The sequence below is a fragment of the Arachis hypogaea genome, chromosome 3, assembly GCF_003086295.3.
Source record: "Arachis hypogaea cultivar Tifrunner chromosome 3, arahy.Tifrunner.gnm2.J5K5, whole genome shotgun sequence".
Classification (NCBI taxonomy): Eukaryota; Viridiplantae; Streptophyta; class Magnoliopsida; order Fabales; family Fabaceae; genus Arachis; species Arachis hypogaea.
Window position 1 is genome coordinate 27,071,269 of NC_092038.1, and position 24,164 is coordinate 27,095,432.

At 35.0% G+C, this 24,164-nt stretch overlaps 3 protein-coding genes across 4 annotated transcripts; all 3 read right to left on the bottom strand.

Moving 5' to 3' along the window:
• Nucleotides 1–11,944: 11,944 nt before the first annotated feature.
• Nucleotides 11,945–15,981, bottom strand: LOC112789986 (G-type lectin S-receptor-like serine/threonine-protein kinase SD1-1). Of its 2 annotated transcripts, none has more exons than XM_072232656.1 (7): nucleotides 14,468–15,981; nucleotides 13,602–13,709; nucleotides 13,326–13,471; nucleotides 13,038–13,248; nucleotides 12,714–12,756; nucleotides 12,477–12,627; nucleotides 11,945–12,392 (listed from the first exon to the last, which is right to left on the bottom strand). In XM_072232656.1, exons 1-7 carry the CDS (start codon nucleotides 14,775–14,777, stop codon nucleotides 12,084–12,086), a joined length of 1,278 nt encoding a protein of 425 aa, XP_072088757.1. In that variant the 5' UTR covers nucleotides 14,778–15,981; the 3' UTR covers nucleotides 11,945–12,083. The 2 variants fall into 2 exon arrangements, with proteins under 2 accessions (XP_072088757.1, XP_072088756.1); XM_072232655.1 differs by having other exon boundaries at nucleotides 12,714–12,951.
• Nucleotides 15,268–15,753, bottom strand: LOC140173172 (G-type lectin S-receptor-like serine/threonine-protein kinase At4g27290). The gene has a single exon (XM_072231761.1). It carries the CDS (start codon nucleotides 15,751–15,753, stop codon nucleotides 15,268–15,270), a length of 486 nt encoding a protein of 161 aa, XP_072087862.1.
• A 4,010-nt stretch (nucleotides 15,982–19,991) lies between the features above and the next one.
• On the bottom strand, nucleotides 19,992–20,546 carry LOC112775361 (uncharacterized). The gene has a single exon (XM_025818940.1). The coding sequence runs from the start codon at nucleotides 20,544–20,546 to the stop codon at nucleotides 19,992–19,994; it is 555 nt and encodes a 184-aa protein (XP_025674725.1).
• Between the last annotated feature and the right edge of the window lie 3,618 nt (nucleotides 20,547–24,164).

The following is a 24,164-nucleotide window of genomic DNA, read 5'->3' on the forward strand; positions in this document are numbered from 1 at the left end:
AGGAAGAGGGTGGTGGTGAGAGAGATTTTTCATATGGAAATTGAGGTTATGAAGAGGAAGATGTTGCTTAAAAAGTGGGATCAAATCTGTAATAGCATAATTGCATTACATATCCTGGCCTCCCGCATAGTTTGTAATGTGGGCGTTGATTTGAAAAGGGGAATCTGCTTCCACGGCCTCTAGTTCGTCCTCCTCGGCCTCTTGGAGGCATAGGGTTTCTTCCTCCTTTATACATATAAGTTGGTGCAGATTCAAACAAAATTTGCAATTGAAAAATTACCTTCTGGACATTTGAAGCATTCAAGCATATCTTCATATGTTAAGAGGAAAGATTCTGCTTTAGAAACATGAAATGATCCAAGCCTTGACATTACCGAGATGATGTATCCTATATACTCTTCAAAGAGTCCATCAAGAATTGCAGCAACATGATCATCTTCTGAGATTGTGTAACCTATAGCAAATAGTGCATTGACCAATTTATGAATCTTGGCCAAGTATTATGTGACAAATCCAGTTCTCTTAACACTCTTCGATTGTGACTTGAGGCTTTGGATTCTTGTGGTTGATGAGTCTATGAAGTGATTATTAAGAATGGTCCAGACTTCATGAAACCATTTGCAGTGAATGATTTTATGTTTGAGTGTGGTGGAGATTGAGGAAACGAGCCATGTTGAAAGAGTGAGATCATCAAGCCTCCATTGTTTATATTCTTCAGTTTCTATGGAAGTCTTTGTTGCTTCATGGGTTTGATATAGCTGGGGAATCTTGGTTGGATTAAGATGATTCTGAAGTGCAACACTTTGAATCATAAGAAGGGCCAAGTGCCCCCAAGTTGTGAAGTTATATTCATCAAGCTTCTCAGTAATAAGTGTAATGGGTTTCTTGGAAGAGGATTCAGTCAGTGAGATAGACATGATGATGGGAACAATGAAAAGGCTCTCGGTACCATGATTCTAGTTGAGACAATAGAATCTAATGAGCTTAACAGAAAGTGCAGCAAGAACAGATTTAAGAAGAAGAAGATAAATCTTGGAGTAGAAAGAAACTAGTTAACATGAATGTAAAGAATGATTAGAACTATATGATTGAATACTATTGTCATTGATTGATGCATTCACATCTTTAGTTATTTTTTCTTTATAATTTCATTCAAATAACTAAGAATTCTTATTAGATAAGCAATGATTTCATGGCTAAATGAGCATCACTTTAAGTTAGTTGAATTCATTGATTACAGGATAATTTTGAAGAGAATTGACAAAGATCAAAGAGGCTAGGAATCACTTTGAGTAAGAAAAATAAGAAGGAAAAGCAACTCAAAGAGCCCTCTGAATCAAACAGAGAGCTCCCTAGACACCGATTGATGCAGAAAGATAGCCGTGCAATATGGGCATCTAGGCATGGCATAGATGAGCAAAACAAAAAGCAAAAATTGGAAGTGTGACGTGCAACCGTGAGACGTGAAGACATAGCTGTTGTAGGTGGAGTTATTGTACATACGCATCTCATGCGCCTACACACAACTAGTGCAAAAAGGGCCATTGTGCACACTCATCTGGCATGCGTACTCATGATAACATTAGCGTGCAAGGTGAGTCTCCAGACGTGCAACGTAAAGAGAGAATTAAAGGGACATGCGTACACAAGAATTGGAAAAACAAAGGAAATCATGCGTACGCATCTAGTATGCATATGAACGATTAGAGCCATAAAAAGGTATCAGATGTATCCATCAAGCATGCATACGCATGATTAAAGCTATAAGGAGCATAATACGTACACATCTGCCATTCATACGTACGACACTCAGTTCGTGTCTCACGTGGGAATTCAGTCGTTTGGACGCCTGGAGCAAACATAGGCAAAAATTAAAGCAAGATGAAGCCATCTTCAACGTGGAACTCTCCACATCTAACATGATCAAGACAGAGAGCAAATTGGACAAGATTTGACTTCATGTACAATGTGAAGGGATTTACGTGTGACGTGGGATTATAGGTCACCTCCCAGGGGCTTTAATTCATTCAATAAGTCCTTCAATTCTTCAAGACTTAAGTGGTTCACTCAAAGCTCAACTTAAGCCCAATTATAGCATTGATCGAAAATCATGAGGAGAAAGATCTGAGGCTTAATTGGAGAAGGAGAAACATTAATTAGTTTGATTTGATTTTGTCTTAAATTGATTCCGTTTTAAGTTTTGAATTTAAAATTTGTTTTAGGGTTAGTATAGAAGGAAGAGGACACACACGTTTTTTTATTCAGCACTTTTTACACTTGATAATTTTAGGTTTTCTCTGAAAGCATGAGCAACTAATCTCCTTGGTTAAGGTTAGGAGCTCTGTTAATTCCTATGGACTAATATTCTAGCTTTTCTACCTTTGATTAATGCATTGATGTTTTCTTAAGAAAAAATTTTTGTTTTTCATCCAAAGGATTTGAATGTGTTGGGAACAATTCTTGTCTAACTTGAATTTTCTTAATTTCTTGAAAATGTTAATTAATTGAATTAAACTTGAGAACTTATTCTCACAATTCTTAAGTTTGAAAACTAGACTTGATATGTGACATCGAATCAACTAGGAATAATTTTTGTGAATTGTGTGGCTTCTAGATCAGTGAACATGATTCAACTCTTTTCTTAAGTGATTGAATAAGAAATTAGCAATTAATTAGATTAAAGAGAAATTAAATTACAATGGGATTGAGGTTTGATTATTAACAATTTTCCATAGATATATCTTTGCATGATCAAGGTGAAAAGTGAAAAGTATTTTTCTGAAAGTCTGAACATCTCTAAAACTTTAACTCTTTTAATCATATTATTTTCTCAATACTCATGGTTTGCCTTTGTTTATTTCACTGTTTGATGTTAAAGCTTTCAAAAACCCTAAATTTTAATTGTCTGACTAGAATAATCAATTGATTATTACTTGCTTAATCTGTTAATTCTCGTGAGAACAATAACCCACTCTCGTGGTATTACTTGGTACGAGTCGGTGCACTTGCTGATCGTTTATGTTTTTGTAAAATCTACATCAAGTTTTTGGCACCGTTGCCAGGGATTAATTGAGATTAACAACTACCCGTTAATTTATTACCTAGATTAGACTCTTATTTCAATTTATTTCATTTTTTTTAGTTACCTCACTAGAAATTCTCTTCACCTTGACGTAGAAAATTCCAAATTTTCTTATTTTCTGTTTGTATATACAAAGAAATAAAGAAAAAGAGTCTCTTCTGTACGACCTGAAAATTGAAAGAACTCTTTGGCGACAAAGAAAGCAAGCTAGAGACCACTAATTTGAAGAAGTCAGTGAAGAAAAAATTAAGGCAGAAAGCATGACAGCCAACAACAATGCTAATGCTAATATCAGAAGGACTCCTAGAGACTATGTCACCCCACAAACAATAGTTGTGGAAGTAACATAATGAGGCCCACTGTGGAGGCAAATAATTTTGAGTTGAAGTCTCAACTTATAACTCTGGTTCAACAAAATTGTCAATTCAATGGGAGCCTTCAAGAAGACCTCAACCTGTTTATCTCTAGCTTTCTACAAATATGTGACACCGTCAAGTCTAATGGTGTCTTTGCTGAAGCATATTGTTTGATATTGTTCCCTTTCTCTGTGAGGGACCGAGTCAAGAAGTGGCTTGAGACTTAGCCTAAGGAGAGAATTGTAACATGGAATGATTTGGTGAAGAAGTTCCTAACCAAGTTTTCTCCACTCCAAAGATTGGCAAAGCTGAGATATGATATCCAAACTTTCAATCAGAAAGATGGAGAATCTCTTTATAAAGCTTAGGGGAGGTACAAAGAGATGCTGAGAAAGTGTCCCTAAAATATGTTTGCTGACTGGATGCAATTACAAATATTCTATGATGGACTCATACCCGTTTCTAGGACCTTATTGGATTCCTCAGCTGGAGGATCCATGCAAATGAAGACCACTGAAGAGGCATTGGATTTGATTGAGATTGTGGCTAACAATCAGTATTTATGCTCTTCTGAAAGAACAATGAAGAGAGGTGTGATAGAGTTGGATACCTTGGATACTCTTTTGGCACAAAACAAGACGATGTCCCAATAAATTGCCTCACTCACAAGGCAAATAGGACACATGCAAGTCTCCTCAGTGGGTTCACAGGTAAGTTGTAACTTATATGGAGGAGTTCACAAGGATGACGAATGTGGGTTGTTCAAGGAAGAGCAAGTTAACTACATAAAACATTTTTAAAATCCACCACCCAATGTCTCTTATTCCAAAATCTATAACCAGGGATGGAAGAATTACTCTAACTTTGGTTGGGAGAACCATAACCAAAATTAACAAACCAACAATTTCAATACCCTTAACCATCCTCACCAATCCCAAACACCACCCACACAACTACACAAAATCTACCAAGAATAAACTTTCTGAAAAATGCCTTAGAAACATTCACCCAACATACATCCGCATTCATCCAAAGAAGCAAAAATTTCATGGAAGAGTCCTCCAATTTTATGCAAGAAATCAGAGCCAATTTTAAGAACCAAGATTCCTTCATAAGAAACCTAGAGATACAAGTGAGTTAACTTGCAAAATAATTTGTGAAGAAACCCAAAAATACTCTTCGTAGTGATACAATTTCAAACCCCAAGAAAGAGTGCAAAGCTATTTATTTGAAAAATAGAAAGGTGGTGAAAAAAGTAGCTAAGAAGGATGCCACTGATAGTAAAAGAAGCCCAAGAAGAAGCCAATCCTCTAGAGGAGCACGTGATCACAACCTCTCAAGAACAATCAATTCAAGCTTCAAAAGAGCTACCAATTGAGAAGTTTCTAGTGCCTGAGTACAAGCCTAAGATTCCATATCCTTAAAGGCTCTAGGGGGAGAACAAGAAAAATCAATACTTCAAATTCTTGGAGATATTCAAGACACTACAAATCAACATTCCATCCATAAAAGTTCTTGAACAAATGCCACTATATGTTAAATTCATGAAGGAATTGTTGTCCAAGAAAATATCCTTAAAGGGAGGCCAAACTGTGGTTATGACTAGAGAGTGTAGTACAATTATTCAAAGAAATTTACCAAGAAAGAAGAGAGATCCTGGGAGTTTCCGAATTCCTAGCACCATTGGAAACACAACTTTTGAAAGAGCATTGGGTGATTTAGGGGTAAGTATCAATTTGATGTCTCTTTCTATGATGAAAAAGTTTCAAATTTAAGAGATAAAACCCACAAGAATAGCTCTACAAATGGCAAACAAATCAATCAAGTATACACATGGAGTGGTTGAAAATGTCTTGATCAAAGTAAAAAAGTTTTTCCTTCCAGTGAATTTTGTTATTCTTGACATGGAGGAAGATGAGAATGCCTCTATCATTCTAGAGAGACCTCTCCTAGCCACTGGAAGAGCTTTAATAGATGTGAAAAATGGAGAATTAATGTTGAGGGTGCATAATGAGCACTTGATTTTTCATGTCTTTAAAATCATGCATCATTCAAGTGAGGAGGAGAATTACATGAAGATTGAGTCAATTGATCCTAACCTCAAGAACCTCCTGATAAGACTAACAAGAGTTTGCAACCCAAGCTTCCCTTTGTGAAAACCAACAAGAAACCCCCTTACATTCTAAGTTTGGTGTTGGGTGTATACTTTCAATTTTGGGGGGGGGGGGGAGGAGGGGGAAGCACTCAAGAAGAAGGTGCTTATGGGGATGGAGAAATAGAAAGATTCTTATTGAAGACTTCTCACCCAGAGAGAAAGTGAAGTTGACTTACCATCTATCGTATACATACATAGTGGGTAAAATACTTTCTCTTGAGCATATTGAGCTAATAAATGAAGACACAGGGATAAGATTCACAGTAAGGGGGGAGGAGTTAAAGCATTATGATCAACCTCTACCTTAGCAAGAAATAACTGTCGAGCTAGTTATGTTAAAGAAACGCTTGTTGGGAAGCAACCCAATGTTCCATATTTTCTTTTCATAATTCTTTTTGCTTTGTTTAAAGTTGTGTATGTGTTTCATGGATTAAGTTTGGTGTTGCTACACCAACAGGATGCTTGAATTTCACTGGGTACTTGGCCTAGTTTTATATTGATTGTGTCACACTAAATTTAGTGTTGCGACACTTCACCCATACAAGGTCCATCCCCATGCAAACACATTAGCAACCTATTTATTTTACATTGTTTTATCTTTAATTTTGTTTTATTTTAATTTGGTTTGTTTTATTTAAATAAGCCTCTGCATTACTTGATTGCTTTCACTAGATAATCATGATTATTCCTATTTTTATCATCACTGTTTCTTTCTTTTTTACTTGAAGACAAGCAATCACTCTAAATTTGGTGTTGGAGGCTATGCTCTACATAGCCTAAGAGAAGATGAAGACAACAACAATGAATGAGGTGGTCAGGTTCTTTTACAATTCTTTTACCTTTTATTTCTTTGATTTCTTTCTATTCTGTTTGTTTTTCCTTTTTGCATTTGCATTTTTTATATGTTTCTTATTCCTTGTCTTGTCTGTTGAACTTACTACTTATAAGGTCCTTTTAAGCATTCTAATTACATGAAAAAGAGCTGTTTAGATGGAAGAAAGTTAAATATGATAAATAAATTACTCTCATGAAAAATGGTGGTACATACTTTTGATTGTCATGGATTGAGCTAAAATGTTGAGGATCTTGTGTGAAAGGGAAGAATTATTCCTTATGAGCATGAGGCCTAGAGAAGTATTATGAGACCTCTGACCAAATAAAAAGATCATTGAATTTGAATGAGAAAAAAAAAGAGAGAAAAAAATAGCAAAGAAATAAAATAAAGGAAAGAAATCAAGATAAAGATAAAAAATTACAAAGCTCTGAGTATCAATGGTTAAAGAGTCCAGTTATGTGTCTGTGGTGTTGATTGTCCAAGGATAGGATTCAGGTAACTAGATCCAAGGGGTGCTTCGTCACCCGATAACTTGGGCCAACTGGTCCAGAATTATCGATCAAAAGCTCACAATCAAGAGTTCCCTTAAGACAAAACATTTAGAAGTCCAAAGAAGCTCTGAACATCGATGACTGGGAATTTAAAGTTTTTAACTATATGCTTGTGGTGTAAATGTATCAAGGAGTGGCTTGGGTAATTAGATCCAAGGGGTGCTTTATTACCCGGTAACTTGGAACAACTGGCTCGGGATTATTGATCGAATGCCTACAATCAAGAGTTGTCTTGAAAATGGAGCATTTAGAGTTGTCAACCTAAAAAATCTCTCTATTATAAATAAAGGATTCAAGGATCAATCAAAGTTTAAAAGAAGGTCTCATAATATCATCCGAGCCTTAACTCTTAGGGATCCTTTACTCTCAAGAATGCAAGATACATTAAGAAGGAAGAGAAATTAGAGATAATCACATGGTTCGCTAAACCCCACTCTTAAGGGAGACATGAGTTTCAAATATTGATTCAATTCTCCCTCATCTCATGCAATTCTTTTCTTTTGCTTGAGGACAAGCAAAGTATTAAGTTTAGTTGTGATGTATTTGCATCTTTTGTTGTTTTTCCTTTATAATGTTATTCAAATAACTAAAAATTCTTGTTAGATAAGCAATGCTTTCATGGCTAAATGAGCATTACTTTGAGTTAGTTTAATTGATTGGATGAGAGAATTTAGAAGAGAATTGGCAAAGATCAAAGAAGAAAAGAGACTAGGAATCACTTTGAGCAAGAAAAACAAGAAAGGGAAGCAACTCAGAGAGCCCTCTGAAACAAACAAAGAGCTCCCTAGACACCAATTGATGAGAAAAGATAGCCGTGCACTGTGGGCATCTAGGCGTGGCGCAGCTGAGCAAAAAAAGCAAAAAATTTAAGTGTGAAGTGCAGTCATGGGACATGAAGACATAGCCATTGTATGTGGACTTGTTATGCGTACGCATCTCATGCGCATATACACAACCAGTACAAAAAGGGCCATCATGCGTACGCATCTGGCAGGCGTACGCATGATAACATTAGCGTGCAACATGAAGAGAGAATCAAAGGGAGTCATGCATATGCATCTATCATGCATAAGCAAGAGTTAGGCAAACAAAGAAAATCACGAGTACGCATCTAGCATGCGTACGCACGATTAGATCCATAAAAAGGTATAACGTGTATGTATCTAGTATGCGTACACATGATTAAAGCCATAAGGAGCATCATGCGTACACATTTGGCATGCGTACGCACGACACTTAGTTCGCGTCTCACAAGGAAATTCAGCCATGAGATGCCTGGGAGCAAACAGAGCCAAAAGTTGAAGCAAAATAAAGTCACGTTCAATTCGGAATTCTCCACGTCTAACGTGGTCGAGACAAAGAGCAAATTGGACAAGATTTGACTTCACGTACAATGTGAAAGGACTCACGGGTGACGTGGGATATGCGTCACCTCCCAGGGACTTTAATTCATTCACTAAGTCCTTTAATTCTTCAAGACTTAAAGTGATTCACTCAAAGCTCAACTTAATCCCAATTATACCATTAATTGAGAATCACAAGGAGAAAGATCTGAGGCTTAACTGGAGGAGGAGAAATATTAATTAGTTAGATTTGATTTTGTTTTAAATTGATTCTATTTTAAGTTTTGAATTTGAAATTTGTTTTAGGGTTAGTATAGAAGAGAGAGGACACACTTTTTTTTTGGTACTTTTTACACTGGATAATTTTAGATTTTCTCTGAAAGCATGAGCAACTAATTTCCTTGGTTAAGGTTAGGAGCTCTATTAATTTCTATGGACTAATATTCTAGTTTTTTTACTTTTGATTAATGCATTGATTTTTTCTTAAGAAAAAGTTTTCTTTCTTCATCTAAAGAATTTGAATGTGTTGGAAAATAATTCTTCTCTGACTTGAATTCTCTTAATTTCTTAGAAAAGTTAATTAATTGAATTAAGCTTAAAAATTTCTTCTCACAATTCTTAAGTTTGAAAACTAGACTTGGTATGTAACATCAAATTAATTAGGAATAATTCTTGTGAATTGTGTGGCTTCTAAATCAGTGAATGTCCTTCAACTCTTTTATTAAGTGATTGACTAAGGAATTAGCGATTAATTAGATTAAAAAGAAATTAAATTATCAAAGAATTGGAAAGTAAAAAATATTTTTTAGAAGTCTTAACATTTTTGAAACCTTAACTCTTTTAATCATATTTTTTCAATACTCACTGTTTACTTTTGTTTATTTTACTGTTTGATGTTAAGGTTTTCTAAAATCCTAAATTTTAATTATCTGATTAGAATAATCAATTAATTATTACTTGTTTAATCCGTTAATTCTAGTGAAAATGATAATTCACTCTCCTAGTATTACTTAATATGATTCGATACATTTGCCAATCATTTATAATTTTGTAAAATCTGCATCACTGATATACACGCATGCATATATATGCACCAGTGAATAATGTAAATGTAAAGAAAAGTATCAATCAATAACAGAGAAGCTTACTAACTATACTACTAGAATACTATTCTAAGTTTTTAACATATACGGCTTACTAACTATTTATCCTTTATAGTTTTTTCGGTGACTATTTATACTTTATAGTTTGAAGGAAAAAGAAAGATGTTAGAGTATAATTAAGATCAATTAGTATTAATTAAAATTATTTAGTATATCTATAAATTTATTATTGAATAATATACTTTTATTATTTTAATTATTCTATTACTTATATATACCCTTATATATTGTATCATTCACATCACTCTTAATAATACATAATGTTTTTTTCGTTTACTCTCTTATTTCTAACATTCTTAGAGAGATGAGATTAAATAATCTTATCTTAAATAAAATTTATATTAAATATTTAGATAATTATTCTTTATCTGATATAAATAATCTAAAACAATTTTAATATGCTTGGTTTGATAAATTTTTTTTATAATTAGAATATTCATCTTCTAAAAATACAACATATTATTTAATATTCTTCATCTTGCATATTGGGCCCCGAAAATAATCTTCAAACTCCGCCAATATATATAATTAGTATATTCTTGTCAAAGAGCTCCTCTATCTATTGATATTGAGGATAATTTAGAAATTAATTAAAAATATATTCTAAAAAATATGTATAATAAAATAAATATACTCATATTTTATTCTTGTGAATATTAAAAACAATTTGAAACAATTTGTAGTATTTGTTACGGTGGATAACCGGAGATTAATGGATTGGACAAGTTTGACTGATCCAATCGTCTTAACGATGAAATGTCCAAGTGAATTGGTAATCCAAGGCTCCCGTCCGACTTGTATAAGGGAGAATGGGGGTGGTACCTGCAAAGACACTCCGATGCCAAAGTCAGCAAAGGGGTAAAACAGGTCTAGAGAGTATTGGGCTTCTGTGATACCTGAGAGGTGTCAGTGCATTTATAGGGGTGAACCCATAACCACCGCTGAAGTAGTTCCGCCTTTTAAGATGGATAACCGTTCTTTTATTTTAGGGATGTTAAGATATGGCTCTTGGAAGTGGGTAGAGAAATTTTAGGAACAGTTACTCATTTGAATGAGTGATCATCTGCCAGCTAATCTTCGTCCCCGACTTCTTTAGGGTTAGTCGTGATAAGAACCGGCTTTCTAGGGAGGAGGTCGGTACAAGGCGAAGGCTCAACCTTTTTGGGTTGGGCCTTTTGTTGAGACCTGTGCCTTATCGTTGGGACAGGGTATGAACAGTATTAAAATTAAAAAATTATAAATTTAGGTTTAGTTATTTTATTAGTCTATATAATTTTATTAAAATTTTAATTAAATTTTTACAATTTGAAAATTTATAATTGGATTTTTATATTAAATAAAAATTTATAATTAGATCTTTATTAATAGTTATTATTTTTCAAAAAAAAAACTCATTATTCCTAAAGTATTTTTTTAAATATTTTATAATTCATCTTATATGCATCACAAAAGGTATTTAAAAATGTTATCTTTTTTAACAAAATAAAAATTAAAAAGAACCTAATTGAAATTTTTTATTTAATAGAGACTCAATTATAAATTTTTAAATTATAAAAATTTAATTAAAAATTTAATAAATTTATAAAAATGAATAAAATAATTAAAGCTAAAATCTAATACCTTGGAATAATTTATTCTCAGGAAATATTTATTGCCGAAATTTCAAATTTTCGTTCCCATGCCAAAAAGGTGCGCTTTCTATATATAAGAATTAACATATACGTTTACCATTATATCCTCATCATTGTTATACTTCTTACCAAAGATATCTTTCTATTATTAGTATCAGAAATATTTTGGAAACTAAGAATTTATTTATGAGAAATTGAGAATATATAACAAAATAGCATATTCATAATTTACTTTTGAAAATATTAAAAATAATTTATAGTATGAAACAAACAATTTTCTATAATGTTCGAATATAATATTCCTAAAATATATTTTTAGCCATGATATAATCAATTAAACTAATTCTACAATATCTCGGATAATAATAATAATAATAATAATAATAATAATAATAATAATAATAATAATAATAATAATAATAATAATAATAATAATAATAATCGTCGTCGTCGTAGAAATAGTTGCGGTTTTTTTTGTTTTGAAGAAATAAATAAGATAAGGTCTTGAATTTAAATTATTAATTGATAAATGTTAGAGGACTATGAGAATTTATTGTTTTTGCCAATTTAAAAATATGGGATAAAGTATGTTGTTACTTGTTAGATTAGTAGACTAAAAATATTAAATTGATGACTAAATAATGGCTAAAAATAATAAATTCTGATGATCCTTACTATTTCTTTTATTAATTTTCAAAACTTATTTTTCTAAATTTACAAGAAATACTCCAACATGCAAGTATATATATAGTGGTCTTTGTTAACGTATATGCTTGTTTTACACACCTCTGTCCGAATTATATGCGAATGAAAGACGAGAAACAAAAATTCACAGCAAAATGACTAAACAAAAATGTATAAAAAGTTCATGAACAATTGGTTTTTCTTCCCCGCAAAATAACTTAGCTAGTCATCTCAATTTCTTATACATAAAAGCATGATGATGACTCTTTCTTTACTCTAGATGCTATCTAGCTTCTAATATTGTTATCGAAATTTGGTTAGCTGAAAAGAGTGTGTTGTTCGGCAATGAAGAATCTGCTTGAAGTTGAACACCTCTATCAATGTAAAATCCAGGAAAATTTGGTTTGGGCAACATTTTCTCTCCATTTAGCATTAGAACCACCAATGACATATTCGGTCTATCTTCTGGTCTTTGTTGCACGCATAGTAGGCCCACTTGTATGCATCTTATGACTTCAGAAGGGTTGCAATTTTCCCTTAATACTTCATCCAATAGTTCCAATGGCTTCTCCTCAGTCCACAATCTCCATGCCTAAAATCATGGTAATCAAATTAGTAGATTGGATGTTATCCAAAAATTGACTCTTTAGCTAGGCTGTCTAACAATTTTGCTTACATGTCCAAGTAGATTATGGTAGTTTTCAGAATCTGAGAAATCTCTATTTCTTTTTCCACTTAACAATTCTAATACTATTACACCATAACTAAATACATCTGATTTCTCTGAGAATTGTCCATGCACTGCATATTCCGGCGACATATACCCACTGAAAATATAGACAATTTGAAATTAAAGTAATACAAACATAATACGAAGAAACCAAGTCATAATTAGTAGGGGATAAGAACTTACTATGTTCCAGCAACTTTATTTGTATTCGCTTCAACTTGATCACCTAAAAGTATTCGAGCCAAGCCAAAATCTGATATTTTGGGATTTAAATTTGTATCTAATAAAATATTACTGGTTTTAAGATCTCTATGAATAATCTTCAGTCTAGAATCCTGATGAAGATAAAGAAGCCCTCGAGCAATGCCGCTAATAATGTTAAAACGTTGAAGCCAATTTAGGGACTTTCTTCTTGTTTCATCTAACCAGATATGCATAATTTTTAGCATAACACTTGTAGATATATTAAATTGACATAAAACTTCATACAGAAGAAAAGTTTCTTACCGAAAACAACGTGGTCCAAACTTTTATTTGGCATGAATTCATAGATCAATATTTTTTCTCCTCCCTGAATGCAACAACCAAGAAGCTTTACAAGATTACGGTGTTGGAGTTTGGCTATCAATGCTACTTCATTTTTGAATTCTTCCGATCCTTGGCCAGACTTTTTTGAAAGTCTTTTAACGGCTAGTTCTTGACCATTTATTAATGTACCCTAAAAAATAAAATTGTAATATTAGAAAATCTTAAGTAAAAATAGAAGTCCTTGAATTTCTTGATTCTTTCTATCACCTTGTATACTGGTCCAAAACCACCTTCTCCAAGTTTTTTGTTGCTTGAAAAGTTGTCAGTAGCTTTAGCTAAGACTGAGAAATCGAATATTGGGAGATCAACGTCTACCTGTCTTTGCTTGTTTTTCCATATATTTCTTGCTAACCCTGAAGAATGGTTGCATGGAAGAAAACAATTGATAAAAGCAGAGTCAACAAACACATAAAACTTGCACAATTCCCCCTCTTGTTTACATGGCTCTATAATATGGCAAATAATATCCATGATGGTGTTTACCTGGATATTTAATGAGCACTATGCCGGCACATATGATTAATCCAAAAATAATCACTCCAGCTACTACAATTGCAACATTCTTCTTCTTCATGTTTCCATGTTCATTAGCTGCATTATGATCAAGATGCAGAACGATTACAAAACATCTTTTGCAGTATCTCGATTTAATGAAGTTGGCATAAGTTATATAGTTTCCTTTACATTTAATGCTGAGAAAGAAAATATATTTAGGCAGCAATTTAGCCTTTACACGTAAAAAAATTAAAGGGAATATACTATGACAATTAACATGCATCTTATTACGTCACTAGAAAAATCTAGCAACTAGTACATTGTTTTCCAAATATGGTGGTCTGATCTTAAGCAATTAAGAACTTCAATATAATTGAGGTAACTTGGAAAATTTCTCCCTAATAGAGGTATTGATGTAAATGAATCAAGAATGAAAGAAAATGGGTAGTAGGTTAGGAGTTTGTTACTGATTCTAGTAAGCAGTTAAACCAGAATCTGCTACAGGCAGTTATCTTGCCTCTTAAAGGTATAAGCTGCTAGGAGTAGTAATATAAATAGATCAGTGTGTAATTGTACATTGACATTTAATATACTTCAATATTATTCAATAGCAAAAGTTCCATTCAATTCCGTTCAATTCTCTTGCTGCTCATATTCAAAAACTCTGCATTACTGAAATTCTGTAACTCCCCTTATAACCTACTTTCCTAATAAACTTACCTTTTTTTTTTTCATAATTAATTTGAAAAGATAAAAACTTCTCGAGGCAGCGATGATAAATCCTAACTAGCTAATTTACATATTTCACAAGAAATCAAAATGGAAAAAGAGATGAAGGATGAAAAAACAGTTACCTAACTCTGAGCTAGGGACTTTGATGAAAAGGTCTTGACCCCTTTGATTAAATTGCCTCATGTCAACAAGATGATTGAACCAAAGTAGACAGCCAGTTCCTCCATTACGGATATCCAAATTCGCATACGCCGTACAAGAACAGTTTTTCAAGCATAACCTCTGACATTCCTCAAGATTCATTGTCTTATCAAACCATGAAGAAGATGTATCCGGCAATTTCATGTTTATGTATTTCGAGAATCCGTCTGTAGTATCACACTTAGACGCAGTCTTTCTAACACAACCGTAGACCAATGTGACACATTCCATTGTTCAGGAAACTTTGGAACATAGCCTTTGAGGCACTCACAGGCTGCATCATTATCAACCATATTGCATACAGAATTTGAACCACAAAATGCAAAATTGTCACAATCTTCCAGTCCCCCGGATGTGGTTGTTTTCACCTGACCTCTTCCTTGTCCCGTCCATGTAGTAGTTTGCCAAATACCTGAAGGCATCATTCGATTTATTCTATAACTTGACCCGTCAAGTATTTCCGACTTATAATACATTTCTTCACCGTTAAAAAAGAAGTCGCGTCGAAACATATTGTTCTGCACCAAATATGGATAGCCAGTGAAATAAAGGCCATTCCAGGACCCTTCTCTGGCATTCAATACAACCCCCTTCATTTCAATTATTTGTGGATATCCTCTGGGATCAAATTTTATAGAATAATCTCCCCGGGCCGGGTCGTCTGCGCTTTTCCAGGTTGACAGATATCTATCCAGACCTGTAACTAAATTCAATCCAATCTTCATCCCGGCATCAATACGTCGCCGGGAAAATCGAAACTCTGCCACAGAATCTTGCTTCCATCATCTGAACTTTTCACTATAAGATTTCCCGAATCCAGGAGCTGTGCAGTTGAAGAGTTACTGTTCAAGTCTTTGGTTGAAATGTTGGAGGACCAAACACTGGTGTTGGTTGTGCCACTGAAAAGTTGTAGAGTCCCATTTTCATTGAACTTTAAGATCCCGGATTTGTTTTGAAGGGGCTTTTCTCTGTTGGCTACCCACATAACCGTTTGGTTTCCTGATGCATCTTTATAAAACACACCCAAATATCGGTTTGTTGAAGTTCCAGGGCTGAAGAAACCAAGCACGAAACTTCCACCAGCTGAAACCAATGTTTCACCGTCGCGAATAGATTGATTCATTCCAAAACTATCTATCGAAGTGGAGGGTGTAACGAAGAACATTAGAAAGAAGAAGGTAAGTAACATTTTGATGTTACTCACCATTGATTTGTGTTTTTACGATCAGCAGATAAGCATATTCTTGATTGGCCTCCTCTTACGGTAGCATAGAAAGTAGAAACTAAAAGGGCGAGGACAAGTTGTGTAGTATGTTCGGACTTCTGACTTGTGATTATATATATTTGACTCAATTATATAAAGAGTAAACTTTTGGTCAAAGTTTACAACTTTTTTTTTTTTTTATGAAAGATATCGAATATGGAGAGATTATTTGAGTTATTAACTTATTGACGGTTTATATTTCATATAAGAAAGGTTTAGTTATTTTATTTATTTTTATAGTTTTACGGAATTTTTAATTAAATTTTTATATATTTTTTTAATTGAATTTTTGTATCAATTTTTTTTAAATTGGTTTCTATAATTTTTTTTAATTTGAGTTTTGCACCAAATTTTTTTAATTAAATTTTTATATAATTAAACTAAATATTAATTTACCATTAAAAAAGACCTAATTAAAAAAACATTTCATACTTATTTCTGATAGCCAATGATTCACTGCTTGATTCGCCGTTTTTTTCCTACTTTTAGGGGTTTAATGGACAGCTGCTGGATTTGGTTCAGAAAAAATAGAATCCACTGATTCGGATAAGTCTTATGAGAAGAATTCGGGGTATTCTGCGGATGAAATGGCGTTACCTTCTGGAGAAAGAGATCAAATTAAAAAAAAATATAAAAATTTAAATAAAAATTTAACAAAATAATTATAAAAGATATAGAAAAAAATCTTCGATGATAAATTTATCGTATGAAAACTGAAAAATATTCTTTCATTTTTAAAACGAGCTTAAATATAATATGGGTCAACTATAGCTGATTCATTGTACAAAGACCCTGTAACAAAATGAAAAAGTTTCCTCTCACTTCAATCACCAATGCCATTGTAGTAGGTGGATTATTTTATGATTTAATTATTTTATTTATCTTTATAATTTTGTAAAATTTTTAATTAAATTTTATATTTTTTTAATTAAATTTTTGTACTAAATTTTTTAATTGTATTTTTATATTTTTTTAATTTAAATTTCTGTATTAATATTTTTTTAATTGAATTTTTATATAATTAAATTAATTATTATTAAGAGAAATTTAACTAAAAAAATTAAAGATTAAATTAAAAAATATAATAATTTAATTAAAAATTTTATAAAATTATAAAAGTTAATAGAATAATTAAACTTTATGATAGTTGTATGTGAGTTATAACTTGTAACTATCAGTCAACAAGCACAACGCGGTTTGGAGAGTAATGATAGTAATGAATTAATGTAGTAGGTAAACCTTAATGACTGCGACAATATCTAACATAATATTTATAATTTTATATATTAATGTTCGTAATTATATTTTATTATATTTAAAATTTTATAATTATTTTAATAATAATTAACAAATATTAAATAAGATAATTTATAACTACTGCACAAATTCTTTTCCTTCTCAAAAGAGGACGTTCCTTCCTAATGTTTTAAGCAAGTTTTTTTCAACTTCCTTATTTACCTTGATAAACCTACAGTGGAAAAAACCATCATAAGAAAACAAGTATTCCTCCAAAGGTGAAGCACAAGAAAGCATAACAAAAAACAGAAGAATCACCAATCAAGGGAGCCACAAGAGAGGCTCAGGCGCCTATCCTACAACTAAGCTAAAACCTATCCTTTAGTATTACAAGCCCCAGGAAGGCAATGCTGGCATGCCCATCACCACACACCGGTTTGTTTGCAATTGACACAAATTTAAATAGTTAAATGGTAAGGAAATTAAATTAAAAAATAATTAAGGGAATTAATTAGAGTAGAAGAAAGTAAATTTAAATTCTAAAAGATCTTGATAAAGATTGAGAGTTAAAAATTATTATCTTTATTATTAATCATAACATAATAATCTTTTTTTTTTAAATAAAAGAGCTCAACACCTAAAAGGAGCAAAGAAGACAAATAGCAAAAGAAAAAATAATTATGATGTCATCTTTGACATAGCCATCAACAATATGGATTATTTACCACACCACGCTGCAGTATATGAGAAAGTTTGAGCCACACAATCAACGACTCCTGTTGTCTTACTCTGAAATATAGCATCATTCCGACGTAACCAAATGTTCCATATAGTTGAGAAGAACTCAACTACCCAAAACTTGCGTCTCTCTTTTCTCATCGGCATTGATCTCTAACTCTCAAAGTGCTCTTTTAGAGTATCGGGGGCAGTCCACACCTGTCCAAATTCTGAGATCCATGCACACCACACCTGTCAAGAGTACTCACAAGTAACAAACAAGTGTTGTATATTTTCAATATCTTTCTTGCACAACATGCACATATTATCATTCTGTGGTAAGATTCCCAGCCTATTTAGCCGGTCCTTCATATTGACCCGGCCTACCAAAACAAACCAAGTAAACAACCCGACTCGAGGTGGAACTAGACCTCTCCAAATTTCCTTTGTGAATCTGAATCACAGAAGCTCCTCATCCAAAGTCTCTTCCTGCACGACCTACACAAATGAGTTAGTTGAATAAACACCTTCCTTGTCAAATTTTCACACCACTCCATCCTGTACTTCTGCTATCAATTTAACAGATTGCAAGACATGAAGCATCTAGTTCAAAGTATCTATCTTCCATTGACGTAGTTTCCTCCTCCATTGGAAGTGCCAAACCCACTCAATCCCATCCCAGAACCTGCAATCTCCAATTATTGATCCTTTTTTCTTTGAAATCAAGAAGAGTCTCGGAAAGGAGTCTTTCAAGTTTCTCACTTGGAGCTATGTATCCTCCCAAAATCTGGTAAATCTACCATCCCCTACTTCCATAGCAAGGCCATCAATCATCTTCTACCTTACATGTTGCTCTTTTATTTGCACTTGACATATGTCTCTCCACAGTCCTCCTCTTTCTGGTAGTTTCTGAGTTGACAGCAAGTGATTTAGGTTCAAGCTATTACAGGAACACACAATCTTCTTCCATAGGGGACAATCCGCATTTGAGAAACGCCACCACCATTTAAACAGTAAAGCCGCATTACGAATTACCGCATCACCCATCCCCAATCCTCTTGACTTCTTAGATGCCTGAATCATCTCCCACTTCACAAGAGCCATTCCAGGCCGTCCATCCTCCTTTCCCCAAAAGAACCTCCCCTATAAAGAAATGATTCTTCGAGCAACCGCATTTGGCATCTTATACAAGCTCAAGTAATAAACAGGCAGGCTATTGATTACCGACTTAATGAGTACCAGCTTACTAGCCTTACTTAGGACCTTTGCTTTCCACAAGCTGAGTTTCTCTTCCACATTATCTATAACCGGCTTCCAAGTTTTTACCAGCCGCGGATTCGCTCCTAGACTAATACCAAGATACCTCACCGGTAAGGCTGCCTCCTGACAACCAAGTAACTGACACATTCATCTTACTCACTCCTGGCTGTAGTTCACCGGTATCAAGTTGGATTTCTCAAAGTTAATGCTCAACCCAGACATCATTTCAAAGCACCTCAACAGCCTCTGATAGTTTCTCATTGTCTCCTCCTCCGGCGGACAGAATAAAATAGTGTCATAAGCAAATTGTAAGTGTGATAACTCTATATTATCTCTTCCAATTAAGAGTGGAAATATCCGACTGTTCCTAACCGCCTCCCCAATCATTTTGTTAAGCACATCCACCACCAGAACAAACAAAAACGGTGATAATGGGTCGCCTTGACGGAGCCCCCTCTCCATCTTAAAAGGTTTCGATTGTGACCCATTTACCAAAATCGAGATAGATGCAGATCTAATACACTCCCTGATCCACGCCCTCTAAGTTCTACTGACGCCCATCTTCTCTAGCACAGTATCCACAAAGCACTATTTCACTCTATCATAGGCTCTTTGGAAGTCCAGTTTGATGACCGTTGACGCCTTCTTTTTCAGTTTCAACCATTGCACAATTTTACATGCAATTAAAGCTCCATCATGTATCTTCATTCCCTTTACAAAGGCACTTTGCGATTCTCCGACTAAGCCTGGCATTACACTTCTCATTCTTCATGTCAACAATTTAGAAATAAGCTTATAGACACACCCAACTATACTGATCAGTCTAAGATCTTTTATCTCCTTAGCCCCAACAAACTTCGAAGCCAACGTTACCCATGTGATATTAGAGTCTACTGGTAGTCTCGCTATCTCATAAAAGCTCATCACAGCAGCTGTGAATTCCATTCCAATCTCGACCCAACACTTTTTTATGTATTTTTGTTGTATCTGTCACTCCCTGGAGTCTTAGAAGATTCACAATCCCAAACTGCCTCTTTCACTTCCTCTACTGATGGTATCACCTCTAATACTTCAACTTCCTCCCTCGCTAGCCGATTAACTAATCCATCCCTAAAGGTCACACTTGGAGAAGCTTCTTGGTGGTACAGCCATTTATAGAAGTCCCGGATCGCAACTTTGATCCTTGCTTGATTCCGCACTAACCTCCCATGAATTACCAAATACTCTATTCTGTTATTTCCTCTTCTCGCCAAAATATTATGGAAGTATCTTGTGTTTCTATCCATCTTATTAGCATGCCGAGATCTAGACATTTGCTTCCAGTGAACATCCTGTCTCTCATACCACTTCTCATAGCACCTTACTAACGCCTTCCTCCTTGCCTCAAGTGTACCATCATGCCGTCCACTACTAATCATATCATCCACCTTCTTAAATTCTTCCTCAAACCTCTTTATCCTCTCCGATATATCCCCAAAATGCTGCTTATGCCATCTACGTAGTGGTACAGATAGCGCTTTCATCTTTTATGAGAATTATACATCACCTAATTTCCTCCATTCTTCCTTCACCGTTCTCAAAAACCCATCATGCGTGAACCACGAGTCCAAGCTACGGAACGGTCTTGGCTCGTCAAAAATTCTGCTGTCTTCTATAATCACTGGAAAATGATCTGATAACCCTTTTGGACCCCATCTTAGACGCATTTTCTGGTATACATCAAGCCATCCCAAAGAAACTAAGCTTCTATCAATACGACTGCATGACTGTCCCTTAAACCATGTGTACTTCCAGTTATTTAGCAACAAATCGATAAATTCCATATCATTTACCCATGCTCTAAAATCTTCTACTGACGCTGATAATCTAGTCGCTCCTTTCCTTTCTTCCAGGTGCAAAATTTCATTGAAGTCCCCCAAATAACAGAACGGCACATGACACAGCCCTGCAATATAACTCAATTCTTCCCAGACTGAAGCCTTCTCTGCTCTCTCATGCGGTCCATACACCAGACAGATAGCACAGTGCAAATTATCTTTTACCACAACTCCTTCTACATACAGCCATCTATCCCCTTTATAGCAGGTAGCCAATTTAAAAACCGCTTCATCCCAAATTAACAACAACCCTCTAGAAGCCCCGATCGAACTTACACACTCTCAGCAAGCTCTTTCACTTCCCCAGATACGAACTACATCCATTTTAGTCACTATCTCTTTCTTTATTTCTATCAAACCCATCATATCCAACTTAAAGTTACTTTTAAAATTCTTTAGCATACTAAATTTTCCAGCACCTCCCAACCCCCTAATGTTCTAGGAACTGAAAATCATTTCACATAATTATGACACACCTATTTTCGAGTCTTTGGCCGACTCCTTTGAACTTTTTCTTTTTGCTTTGCCTGTCGCCATTTTAGAGCAATAGCTTCATTCTGCTCCTGCAAGATAGCCATAATATCTTCCTCATCACTGAACTGAGCACCTGACTCAACAGCTAGTTTCCAAGCCTCTTTGTTCTCTGTCATTTCCTCTTTCCAGCTCAGTCTTTAGTTGCCACTATGAAGTTCACTGCCAGAATACGCGCCAGCTTCCATCTCTACACCTAATTCTATACTACTATCGTGATCTTTCTCCTGTTCTCTGCCCTTATGCTTAACCCAGTCATCCATAACAATTTCCCCCTCCTCGCGTTCTAAATCTGTCTCGCCTCGTAATTGCTGGTCTTGATCTGGTTTGTTGTAGCTTGTCATTATGCCATTCATAGTGCCATTGCTCGCAACTCCTACAACCTGCAACCTAGTCGTCTCCCAGAGATATTGGATTGGTTCTACATTCATGTCCGTGTCACGTCTCAACTGCTGACCTTCTACCTCTTCGGTCAAGGCTTCCCCAGCCATGTTTTTCCCTCTGGTATGCCTATCAGCCGCCGCCTCCCGTATGGACTCCCCTGGCGTGAGAAGAAATTCAGGTCCTTCGTCCCTCCCTAGTCGAGGCCCAGCTCCAGCGCCACCCATACGTTCGGGTTCTGCACCCATCTCAGTCACCTTCACTATCGGGTACCTTTGCCGACTCAACGTGGCACACGAAGCTACCGCCTCCGGCGCAAGAACTCCACATCCAACCTCCCTTCCAGGCCGCGTCCCAGCCTCTGATTCACTCACCCTAGGTTGCGCCGTTTGTGAAGCATCGTGGAGCATGATTTGCTTCTCATCCCGGGTCAGAATGGTGACCGGGTCAGGTCCTACCCAGTTTGGGAGGCCCTTGGGATCTCTAATCCAATGGTCCCTCTCCTTTCCCCAAACTTCATTTTCCTTACTACCCTTATTGGACCTATTAGTCCCTAGCCCAACTTTATTATTTGTAAAATCACAAATGTGAGTTGCATAACAGCCTTCATAAACACAAGATATTGTTTCTTCGGAGTCTATCTTGTTATTAAGAGCCAATGATCTTGTAGAATCCTCCCTCTCCTTTAATGCCGCATAATTTGCGCTCCAGTAATTAGAAATTGAATTCGTATGATTCCATTCATTCAAAATTAAGCTTAAATTTACCAATCTGTCCTTTTCTTGTTCATCGTTACTAAGGTTCACCGCCATCAGCACTGCCACCTAATCCTAAACCACCATCCGTCGTTCGTCGCATGTGATCAAATTGCCGCCAAGATCTTCATGCCGCACCTTTTCTCCATTTATTCTGTGCCTTTCCTCTGTATCATCCTGATTCTCTGGGAAGCATTCCTCTCGATATACCTCTCCCACTACTTCTCTTACAAGGACGTTGAACTCACTTGCACCTATTGTAACATGTACCCACTCATTGATCATATCAAAGACACGTATTAATCAGAACTCGACCCACACTAAACGAATTACATGATTCTGTCAGTTTATCGCATTCCACTATCTCTCCCCATTGCTCCCCAATTATGCAAAAAGTGTCCCTTGATCATGCATAATGCACAGGCACTCCATAACAATCCAACCAAATTCTTCTAGACTCACTTCTCTCAGTCTTGTCCCATCTCCAAACCTTATAAAACAACTTTAATAAATCATTCATTCTAAAGGTATAGGCTTCTTCAGCACTAAGCATCGTGTTAAACGTTATCATTGCTTTATATGCTCCCAGTTTTTGTACTTGTGTTACCTCTGACCAGTCCCTATGAATCTTTTGCTGTAGTGCTTTAAAATCGATCGCCAACTCGTACCTTCGACGATACTTCTCTGCAGCCATACGACATTCTCATTAGCTACCGGTACTTCTACCTTCTTTATCCATCCATTATTATTTGGGTCTTTGATGGGTGCATCCGACACCTGCCTTGCCAATTTCTTGTGCTCTACTCTCACATTTCTTGCCTGCGGATTGTTTTCTCCATCATCCTGTCTGGTAATCACCTTCACTTCTTTGCCTCTCGTGTTCTGCATCCCCACTCCCATTCTATACTTCACCTCTCTAATGAACAGTCTTTTGTCTCTCAACACCACACTGTTCATCTCTGCAACAGCCTTCAAAGCTCCTCCTTTTGTAGTGTACCGTATGAAAGCAAACAGATAGATATGTCCATTTTTATTCTTTTGCGACAGATATATGTCGATTATTCTGCATGTCCATTTGAACATATGAAAGAGTTCTCTCTTTGATATATCTTCCGGCAAGTTGTCGACGAAGATGGAGAAGGAATCAAGCTCCAAATGTTAATACTCTTCTTTGTTCCAAACCTAGGATCTTTAATATGTTTACTCTGTTTAGTTCTTTCCCCCCTGTGTTTCCCCACCTCACACGCTCTCGATCCCTCTCTCGCGCTCTCATGTTGTTCTCACTCAGCTGTTCTTTGTTCTTTATTATACAGAATATATTATCCACAACATAATAATTATAAAGAGTAAATTTAATTCGCCAATTTCTACAAATTAAAGAAAGTCAATTAAGTTTAACTAACCCTAATCTATAAGTCCTAACTAACTTAGTAAAAGATTAGAATTATCGAAAACAAAATTAATTAGCATCTCTAAATTATCAATTAACTTAGACATTACTAATTCAAGTTTACCTGAGTTTTTAATCCAAGCCAAGAATAAAAATCTACTTTATAGCTAAGTGAGGCAATCAAACACTTGGAATGCATAAATATAA